General features: G+C 27.9%; 1 protein-coding gene across 1 annotated transcript; it reads right to left on the bottom strand.

Annotated features, from left to right (window-relative positions):
* Positions 1 to 5,714: 5,714 nt before the first annotated feature.
* Positions 5,715 to 7,613, bottom strand: LOC124930465 (expansin-A18-like). The gene is made up of 2 exons (XM_047470807.1): positions 7,433 to 7,613; positions 5,715 to 6,337 (listed from the first exon to the last, which is right to left on the bottom strand). The coding sequence occupies exons 1-2, from the start codon at positions 7,611 to 7,613 to the stop codon at positions 5,715 to 5,717; spliced, it is 804 nt and encodes a 267-aa protein (XP_047326763.1).
* Positions 7,614 to 11,704: the final 4,091 nt, after the last annotated feature.

Genomic DNA, 11,704 nt, shown 5'->3' with positions numbered 1-11,704 from the left:
GATGATAGAATGTAAATGACACAAAGAGTTGTTTATGGATGTTTGGAGCAAAACTCTCCTACGTCACCCATTCTTCCAACCACCGGAAGGATTCACTATACTTTTCTTTAGAATCAAATACAGTTGCAAAGCTAGCTCACTGTTGAATAGAACAGACCCTGTTCAACTGACAGTATATTGAAGAATATCACTCAGCTAGACAATACTTTAATTCTATCACTCTCTTGATGTACAAAACCAGTAAAACCAAGAAAGTAATTCGTAAGATTGTGATCTCAATAGTTCATTTGTATGTGTAATGTGTGTCTGTCAAGTGTCTAGTTGGCTATCCATCCGTTGTCCTTGAGGATCTTTAAATAGAGAGCAGGAACCAACGGTCGAATCTTCTATAATGACATGTGGCGAACGCCCATTGGAAAGCCTCCATAGTATACAGGTACACCAGACTCTGAGCACCATGAACGTGGCCGTACCAATCTGTTAGTGTGTCGAATATTCTTTTATGATTGTCCTGCAATGAACAAGTAGTGGGAAGAATATTTGCTTACGTGACATTAGTTTATTGGTTGCAACTAGCAGTTGTACTGATCTGCACGGAATAGTGAAGCAGGAGTAGCATACAGCTAGTTGATCGTGGGTAGATGGATGCTAGCTTCAAACAACTGCAGAAGTGTGGCATTAGATGTTCTTCAATTAGACTGACAAGTCTAATGAAGTTAGACGCCCCTGTCTAATAGCAGGATCCATTAGACCACCAGGTCTAATGGAATTAGACAACACGTCTAATTACGGTTCCCTTCAAACTAATCTGAAAGAGTTAGACTGCACGTCTAACTCTCATCTGTTAGACGGCAAGTCTAACTACGTTTCCCTTCACACTAATCTGAAGGAGTTAGATTGCACGTCTAACTATGTGAGTCGGTGATCACTCGTGTGACAGACTAGTGTACTTACCACTACACCACATACGATGTTGATATCTAAATATATATTTATATATTTGATATGACTAACAATTATTGAACTTAATTTTATCTATTTATTATCAAAAAACCATTTAATCAGTCATTAAAATCAAGATTGTTAATTTATTTTAAATCAATTAAAAATCTTAACCCAACAATTTCTCCATTTTTGATTATTTAAGCTAAATTATCAAAACTAGTTTAAACATTAAAAATTTTAACCCAACATAAGACAATTTGTAAATTCTAAATTCCACTACCTAAATGCTTGTTTTAAATCATAAAGACTCATTTTAAGCTTACATACTTGACCTGTTTTAGCTTCAGTATAACCTTCTGAAGGAATCATATAAACATCATCATTAAGGTTACCATGGAGAAATGCGTTATTTACATCAAATTGTTGTAAAAACCATTTCTTAGCAGCAGTTAAAGCAAAAATAAATGAACCGTTACTGTTTTGGCTACCGAAGAGAAACTATCGTGAAAGTCAACTCCATTCTTTTGGTTGTATCATTTCTCCACCAATCGAGTTTTATATTTTTCTACTCACTCATCTAGTTCCAATTTAGTTTTGAATACCCGCCTGCATCCAATTGACTTTTTTCCCTTTGGAAGAGAAGTTAAAATCCAAGTTTTATTTTCTTAAAGAGCAGTTAACTCATCTTTCATGGCTTGTTGCCAATGATTAAGTTTTAAAGCCTCTATGTATGTTTGAGGCTCTTTAATAGTAGAAATATTACCTAAAATTTCTAGATAATTTTCTTTTTTTTTGCATTTGAATGTGTAAAGAAAAGTGTTAGGAGTATATAATTTTTTGTTTTTTTGTAGATGAATCAATATTTGAACTCATCACACAGTCACTACACCATGCTGGTGGTTTTCTTTGTCTTCACACTTTTAGTTGTTCATCTTGTGAAAAAGAAGTTTCATCTTGTGAAAAAAAAGTTTGAGAATGTTCAGATTATTTTTGAAAATGTGTGTTTTCAATTTGAGGTTCAATAATATTTTGATTTTCCGTTTGTGATTCTTCAAAAGTGTTATAGTGTAAGTATCAGTATCAGAATCAGTTTCAGAATCAGAATCATATAAATCAAAAACAGCTTGGTTAGTACGAGTGTCATGATTATAAGAACTTTTTTCTTTAAATTTAGTTTTGTAAAAAGGGAAAATATTTTCATGAAAAACAACATCTATGGAAACAATAATAGTTTCTTGTTTTAAATCAAAAATCCTGAATCCTTTTTGTCCTGAAGGATAACTAGAGAAGACACACTTTGACCCCCTTGGCTCAAACTTTGTTTTATTTGGAAAATTATTTTTTGTATAACATAAACATCCAAAAATTTTCAAATTAGAATAATCTGGTTTTTGTTTATAAAGAATATGATATGGACTATCCCATTCTAAAATTTTGGAAGGAGTTTTGGAAGGAGCTTGGATAAATTAATAACATGTGTTACCATTAATATTGAAAATGGACAAATTATTTTAGGCATTTTGGCCTGAAACATGCATAACCGAGTTACTTGAAGAAGATGTCGGTGTTTTCTTTCTACCACCCCATTTTGTTGGGGTGTATAGACACACGATTTTTTTTATGTAAAATCCAATTTTTCTTTAAAAAAGATTGACATCCATTATTAACAAACTCACTACCATTATCTGTCCTAATAATTTTGACAGTCAAATTGAATTGAGTTTTGATCATGGCATAGAATTCAATGAATGTTTGAATAACAAGATTTTTGCATTTAATCATGTAGATCAATGTTAATCTACTATAATAATCAACAAAGGTTAACATAAAAGGACAATTTATAAGTGAATTTTCTTTGTATGGACCCAAAATATCCATATGAACAATATTAAAACATTGTGTGGTTTTAGAAATACTACTACTAAAAGGAAATCATTTCAATTTAGTGACAGGACAAACATCACAATTAACAATATCATCTCTATTAAAAGAAAAAACATGTTTTAATGCAACATCAGAAAGGTGTCCAAGTCTCTTATGCAGTGATTTAAAATCAGTACAACTATTTAGTATAGTATTTTCTAACCTGGATTTAGATCCTGTGTTTTCAAACAAGTACAAATTTTGAGATAGTTCTCCAGTTCTTATAGTGTTGTTGTCCTTAAGATCCTGCAATATACAACCAGTATGCGGAAATTGACATCTAATATGATTTGTCTTAGCAAGTTTAGATACTGAAATTATGTTGTATTTGAAATCTGGAACATTCATAACATCAAGAAGTTTCAATTTATCAGAAAGTTTTACATTTTCTATTTGCTTCACATGTTTAGTTGTTCCATCAGGTAAAAATAAAGGTATATTAGCAACATTCTTAATTTCAGTCATGTTATTCACATTTAAGCATATATGACAATTAGATCCACTGTCAATAATCCAAATAGTTCATTCTTAAAATTACAATGAACATTAAGACTACAAACATTATAAAAATTAGAAGTTTTATTAGGAAAAATTTGTGTACCTCATAGTAATGTTCTTTACTTTTTCCTTATGTAAAAGATTTTTCATCATTTCTTTGAAGGCAGCAGCAATATCAACATTGCTTATTTTGAAAGATGATTTTTCATAGGATTCTGGTTGTTCTTCATAATTGGAGAAGGGAGTGTCTGCCATATTAGCCATATTTTTTACCTTTTGATCTTTATTCTTCTTCCACCAATTAGGATACCCATTCAACTTGATACAACCATCTTGATTGTGTCCTTCAGTTCTACAATAGGTGCAGTATATATCTTTTGAAGAACTTCCTTTGTTGTTACCTCTTCCCATAGATTGTCTTCCTCCTTTTCCTATATTGAATTTTCCAGTTTTGTGACATCTTTGTAATTCTATGTTATCCTTCAAAAGCATAGAGAAATTTTCATTTTAATCAATCATTAGTGATTGAACTTCTCTTTGTCTCTCAATGCTTAATAACATAGAATATACTTTGTTAATGATTGGTTTTGGATCCATCAAAAGAATATGTTGTCTAGCATTGTCATAATATTCATTCAGATCCATCAAGAACTGTGTCAGCTTCTTGGATGTATCTTGTTGAATGACTAATTTTATCATTTTGCAACAGCAAGTACTTCTTAGTTCATAATCACAAGATGACAGAGGTTCCAACACTAGGAGTTCATCTCATAATTTCTTGATTTTAGATAAATATTTCTCTAATGTTAATGGTCATTGACGCAAATTACTAATCCCCTTTTGAATTTGAAAAGCTTGAGGACCATTATTCTCTTGATGTGTTTCTTGAATATATTTCTAAAGATCTAATGCAGTTGTAGTAGAAGAGTAATTACCTTTAATTTCATTTGTAACTGTATTAAGGATCCATATACGGACCAAGCAGTCGACCTTCCTCCACTTATCAAACTCTTTTGGTTCAGTTGGAGCAATACAGGATCCATCAATAATCCTTAATTTCGATTTTACTTCAAGGGCCAGCCGAATTCTACTACTCCAGCTTATATAGTTTGAACCGTTGAAGATTGTGGTGCAGGATTATCTAAGTTATGAATAGTCATTGTATCTTTGTCATGTTTTTTTCTTTTCCATCATTCTGACAGTTTCTTGAATCTCCTCTTTACTCGAAATACTTGTCGAAGAAGAATTCGAAGAAGGCGAAGAAGAATCAGTACCTGAAGAAGAAAACGTTGTCTCAATATCTTCTTGTTCGTGAAGATCCCGCTCTGATACCATAAGAAATATACAAGATATCTTAATGTTATGTTTAGAGGATGTGATTCTTCTTGTTCTTGAAGATCCGCTCTGATACCATAAGAATTCTAAAAGATATATAAATGTTATGTTTAGAGGATGAGAAACCGATTGAGAAAAAAGTAATGGATCCTAGGGTGTCATTTACCCCTTTGGTATATTATTAACAAAACTATTAAAATAGTCCTTAAATTCTTACAAAGTAAACAATTAAACTATAAAGTTATTAGACATACTAACAACTAATTACAAACTCAATATAGTTGGGAATTCCAACTTACATATAATCTATAGTCTAATTAACATAATTCTGATATCATGTTGTCTTGATTGTCTTATCTTATCTTACCTTACCTTACCTTATCTCACCTTACCTTTCCTTAGAGTCGGTGCTAAATTTTATGAAAGTATAAATGTATAATTTTGATTTTTTACATCCAATTAATTTGTTATGTTTACATACTATTTCAATTTTGTTTACAAGTATAATGATATATATTATTTTGATATAAAACATGAAATTATAACTTCTACCTTCAACTATTTTTTTGTCACTATAGTTTATTTTCGGAGTGACTACCATGATCTGGGACTATCCATATTTAATCAACTACATTTAATAACAGTGTTATTAGTGAAACTTAAAACTTAAGAACTTAAAAATTTTGCTATTTGAAGAACCATAATAGAATTCAATAAATTTGTTATATTTATATATATTTGGATTCCTCTTTTAATTTGTTGTTTACAATGTGTAAAATTGTTTCTTTCTTCATGCGGTGGCCTAGACATGATGGAATATTATTCTTGTATACGAACTTCTATGACATTTTGGACTATAGCCTGTATAAATTTTTGGACATTTACATCACATAACAAGAAAGAAAGCAAAAAAGAACCGATTAAACTTAATGGACCGAACTTGTCCGAATAATAACTCATTTAGCTTAATTGTAGAAGACTCATTACCAACCAAAAAATCGTGGTTTCAAACTTCATTGGAAATTAAGATTTGCTTGATAAGTCATGCCTGCATTCCAATTTGAAGGGGCGACATTATTAAGAATTGTAGTTTGTTTCGTTGTATACGATGTAACCATGAACGAAAGCGCTTGACCACTCAACGTCGCAAACGCCTGATAAGAAGCTCCCCAATTATGACTCATACTTATCCAACCAGTTTTCGTACCTTTAACCGACATAAGCGAAATATCTCCAACTCCACCAACGTTCATAACGTAAACCAACAACCAATAACCATTTCCTTGAAATTGAAACCTAATTCCTCCCTTTCTCGTACAAGCAACTCTCCTATACATAACGGGTACAATCCCCGCTTTCGATTGAGCTATTTTCGTAAATGCTGGCTGAGAAAGGTCGAAGTGGTACAGAGGTGGATTGCACCAACCTCCGTTATTGGATGCTTCGTTCCAATTTGGTGGGCAAAGATTTGTTGCGGTGACAATTATTGAACCGGAATAACACGATTGAGATGTAACACATTTTATTTCGTAGCATGCTCCACATGCGTAGCCGTTGTTGAACATGACCGAGCTTAGAGCGGCTGTTGATGTTCCGTATCCGGTGCTGTATAGGTTTCCATAACCGCAAGCTCCTCCTGCATTATTAGAATTAAGATGATATCTTTAGATCCTCAATCTTTTGAAAGAAACCGGTTAGAACTTAGAATCGAGATAAATATTATTATTATTATTTAAATGTTACTATTTTTATTGATTCACAATACTGCAAAAATCTTAAAACTATCAAAATGCAACAAAAATTAAACGAATTGTAATAGTTGAGGTTGTCTTGATTCTGAAATCAGTCTTACCATCTATTTTATTTTTCATTTTTCTTAAAAAAAGGTGTGAGAAAGTAAACATATTAAAAAAAAAAGTTGATTTTTGATACAATAAAACAACCTGACACATTATTAAAGGATGTATAATTTTTTTTATTGCTATTTTTTAATTGAGTTTGTTAATATGAATCTCTACTTCTAATAAGTTCTAATAAGTTATATTATTTATTCCCTAGGCAAAAATAAATTCATTTATAAAGATTTTTTATTGTTAGAATAGCATAAGAGCTATTTTGTATTTTACAAAAAGCTATACATTGTTTTAATTAATAAGATCGGGAGATGATCTCATATATAGAATCAATTACGTTTGTTAATTCAAATTCTTATTTTCACGTTAAGAAACATACTTAATTCATCAAGTTTCTTCACTCTCGATTCTTATTTATCATATAATACATGTTCGTTTGAGTAAAACACACGATCATTCTCAAACAAAACAAACAAAAAGACGAAGATCATGATGATCAAAACTAACAAAAAGATCTTACAATTATGTCAGAAAACATTATATCTATTTAAGAGTTCCTTTAATACATGGTCGGTCCCGAGAATTGGGCTGACACAGTCTCATATAAAAAAACGTGAAAAAAAATAGAGGGGTGTTGTATAAATGAAACTTAAAATCGATTTTCTATAAAAACTTATCAAACACTTCTTAAAAAAAAAAAAAAAAAAGTGGATTATTACCCTAAAAAACCTACATCAAATCAGCACTAAGATAATATAGAAGATAAAAAAGTGTAAATATAAATGAAGAACAACAATTTTACAAGGAGTTTTTCATATATATATATATATATATTTATTTATTTAAACAAAAGAAAAGAAATGAATTATGATTTATACCCATTGTTGCAGAGGCAGTTTGATCGCCGTAAAAAGTGGCGTGAGCGGAAGTCCATGGAGTTGGCTGGAAGCCATAGCCAGCAGCACCGTAGGCAGATGGCAGCCGTCCGATCATGATCATACATCCAATAGTTATCCATCCAACGGCCAAAACAAAGCTAAAGCACCTTGAAGCTTCCATTAATGGACACTTTTTTCTTTCTCTTTAACTATTCTTCATTCATGCCTTCTATATATATATATATATATCTTCAATTTGGATCCTTTCTATTTTAATTGTTTTTATTTTGACTTATAATTTGGATGAGAATAATTATATATGTATTATTGTGTACATTAGTAGGATTTTTTGTTTTTATTGTGACTTTTGAATATATATTATTTAGTTTTTTTCTAAAATATTATTTTATATTTAAAACTAAATTTTATAAAAATTAAAGTAAGATATTTTATTTATTTAGTTGAGTAATTTAATTATCTAGAGAATATATAATGTTAATATATAAGAACTTATTTAGAAATAATCAAATAACTCAATATCAAATTACAAGTTTATCTAATTAATTGTTTTTATATATGGATTTGAGTGCCACATAATAAATTATAGATGATGTATATATATCATTTTGCCAAAATTAAGATGTCAAGTGATCTTAATAAAAATTTGAGTTTTGAATTCTAAGTTAAAACATTGATTTTGTGATGAAATCAGTTGTTGTTGTTTACAAATTAGGTTAAAAATAGATTTAATTCAAGTAAGTATGTTTTTATAGATGTTAGCACGATGATATTGTTCTCAAACTTAATTTAAATCGTTTTTAATGTCATTTAGATATTAAATTTTTATATTTCTAAGGAGTGATACTAATTATTTGAATTGTTTATTTAAAGGATTTGATAACAGTTAATAAATCACATAAACCTAAATAAATTTAAAAGAATGAAGGGATGTCTATGAATAACAAATGAAATATAGATTTCTATTTATCAACGTGACCTCACGATATAACCTATTAAATAGTAATCACTTTTGTTAAGTCAAAGTATTTAGGGCTAGTTTGATTCCAAAATTAACCAAAGTACAAACCGACCTATCAATTTAAAAAGTATTAAAATTGTTTTACTGTCTAAAAAAAGAAATGGGTATCATCTAAAATATTATTATATCTTTGATGGGAATGTCGACTGGTCCGGGTCATGAATACGGGTCAAGTTGGACCCATAGTGGAGGAGTTCATGTAATGGTCTGTTTGGATTCACTTTTAATTGTCGTGTCCTCCATTATAAATTATATGATGCCCAATTGATGATTAATAGACGTGCCAGCAACTCCTCCTAATATTAGATTTGATGTTCTTGATTCACAATTAACATTTATTGCTAATTATTTCCCATTTTATATATCTTAAACATGTAAATAATTTTTTTTAATTTCCACCGTATCTAATGTTTTATTTGTTAGTAATTAAACCATTTTATTTAATCACTTTCACCGTTCCATTTTTATTTAAAAAGTCTTATAATTGAATTTGTAATATTTAATTTCTTATAAACTATAATTTACCTTTGAGCTATCTAGTGGGTCAAATAATTTTATTTGTATTATATACATTAACTTTAAATGTATATAAAAAATAACATATATTAATACTAAAAAATATATAAATAAATAAGTTAATTAACAAAAAAATATATAAATGTATATTATATTATATTATATTTTTTTAGAGAAATAATAGGAGAATGAATAAATTAAATAAATAGTTAAATATTATTTTTTAATATAAATTATATTTTAGTGTAAGGAGTGAATATTCACTTTTGTCAATGATATGATAGAAAAGTTAAAGATAGATAGAGAATGTTGTAGAAGGTGATTATGACTTAATAACAAATAATTTAAAATATTTATTTCTTTGGTTGTTAGTTTATATATATATATATATATATATATATATATATATATATATATATATATATATATATATTGTTGTTAGTATGCAGAGAATAAGAATGAGAATGTTGTGAAAAAGGTGATTATGACATATTAACACATAATTCAAAATACTTATTTTTTTTGTTATCTTATTTATTTATATATTTTGTTGGTTAGCGATTTATATATATTTAGAGTAATAAGAAGAAATTTTAAGTAATTTGTTGAGCAAAGAGTATGACTAGGTTTTGAATCAAATATTATTTTTAGTATAAATTATATTTTTGTGCAATGAGTGAATATTTTAATTCACATTTTCAATTATAGAGGAGCAGGGCCGGTCCAAGGGAAAGTCTGGCAAGCCCATGGGCTAGACCCACCCTCGGCAGCCCAATTCTTATTAAAAAAAAATATTGTAATATTTTTTACCTTTTCTTTCCTTTTTAAACGGCAATTTTTTTTTTACCTTTTCTTTTTCTTTTTCTTTTTCTTTATTTTTTCTTTTTCTCTTTCTATAATCTTATTATTATATTTTCAAGCATAACCATCACAATCTATTTATTTTATACTATTCTTTTCTAATTTCTTAATTTAATATATATTTTTTTAAATTTTATAAACTACTTAAATTAATATATACTTATAAATTATATAAACTTCTTATACTTACTTATAAATTTTACCTAATATACTTTAACTTTATTAAAAAATTTCTAATTTTTTAATTAGTTCTCAAATCTTCTAAGGTCATTTTTTTAATCATCTTTTAATTTATATACTTAAATATTTTATTATAACTATATTGAGTTTTTGAATTAGGTATTTAGTAAATTAGTAATTAATATGTTATTGTTAATACTTGATAGATTTTAGTTATTTAGTATTAATCCAATGAAAGAAATTTAGTTTTAAAATACTTAATCTTTGTTACTTAGAAAACTAATAATTAATATGATAGTTATTAGATTAGAAATTTATAAATTAGGATTTAAAATTATGTTATATATAAATAATGTCATAACATGTTTGTTGAATTACTATTTATTAATTTTTATAAAAAAATTAATTAATTATTTTAACATATGTATTTTTTGAGTTATGACGAAGAATATAAATAAAAATAGAGTGAGGTTTCGTACATTTCAAAAACAAACTTCTAGATCTTATAATAGAAGAATCAAACGATGAAATGATGCAATGACAAAGTCATTGGTGCGCTCGATTTCTAAATTATTCAATGCAAAAAATCAAAGTTATATCCCTTTGAGTTCGAGTCTTAGAGATGAAGACATAAGTGATAATGAAAATGACACTATTAGAGATAAAGAAATAAGTGATGAAGAAAATAATGTCATTAGAGATGAATGTAATAATGACAATATGAGGTTTTGAACCACCTACAAAGGAGAATATTAGAGATCAATGTATGAAAGAAAAAATGAATATCAAGGTGTTAATGAAGAAAATAAGAAAAAAGAAAAATGTATTTATGGAGAAAATGATGAGGAAGAGGAAGGTGTTAACGAGGATTACGAGGATAAATATGTTATTAAAGTTGTAAACTACGGTCCGGGAATGTGAGGATAATGTTAATTGTTCGAGGTCCAATTAAAATCATAAAAGAAAATGATGTGTTTCCAAACAAAAGTGAGGTAGACACTTTTCATCTTCTCTTTATTTAAAATAAAAAATTTGTATTTATGAATTAAAAAATGTAGGTCTAGGGCAGCCCAACATTGCGGGTCAGCACTGTAGAGGAGTTAAAAGATAAGCAGAGAATTTTGTGGAATGTGATTATGACCGAACTAACCTATAATTTAAAATATTTATTTATTTTGTTCTTAACTTATTTATTTATATATTTTGTCGTTAGTATGCAGATAAAGTTATGATTATGACCGACTAACCATTCAAAATGTTATTTTTTTTGTCCTTATCTTATTTATTTACTTAACTTATTTATTTATATATTTTGTCGTTAGTTCGTTTATCGTTAGCTTTTATATATATATATATATACGTGTATATATATATATACGTGTATATATATATATACGTGTATATATATATATACGTGTATATATATATATATACGTGTATATATATATATACGTGTATATATATATATACGTGTATATATATATATACGTGTATATATATATATACGTGTATATATATATATATACGTGTATATATATATATACGTGTATATATATATATACGTGTATATATATATATACGTGTATATATATATATACGTGTATATATATATATACGTGTATATATATATATACGTATATATATATATACGTGTATATATATACGTATATATATAT

The sequence above is a fragment of the Impatiens glandulifera genome, chromosome 3, assembly GCF_907164915.1.
Source record: "Impatiens glandulifera chromosome 3, dImpGla2.1, whole genome shotgun sequence".
Lineage (NCBI taxonomy): Eukaryota > Viridiplantae > Streptophyta > Magnoliopsida > Ericales > Balsaminaceae > Impatiens > Impatiens glandulifera.
This window is presented reverse-complemented; position numbering and strand designations above follow the sequence as displayed.

Excerpts from the sequence above, each read along its gene's own strand:
- LOC124930465 (XM_047470807.1), bottom strand. The coding sequence starts at position 7,613 with ATGGAAGCTTCAAGGTGCTTTAGCTTTGTTTTGGCCGTTGGATGGATA. Across the intron at positions 6,338-7,432 it reads AACTGCCTCTGCAACAATGG|GAGGAGCTTGCGGTTATGGA; the intron begins GTATAAATCATA and ends CTAATAATGCAG.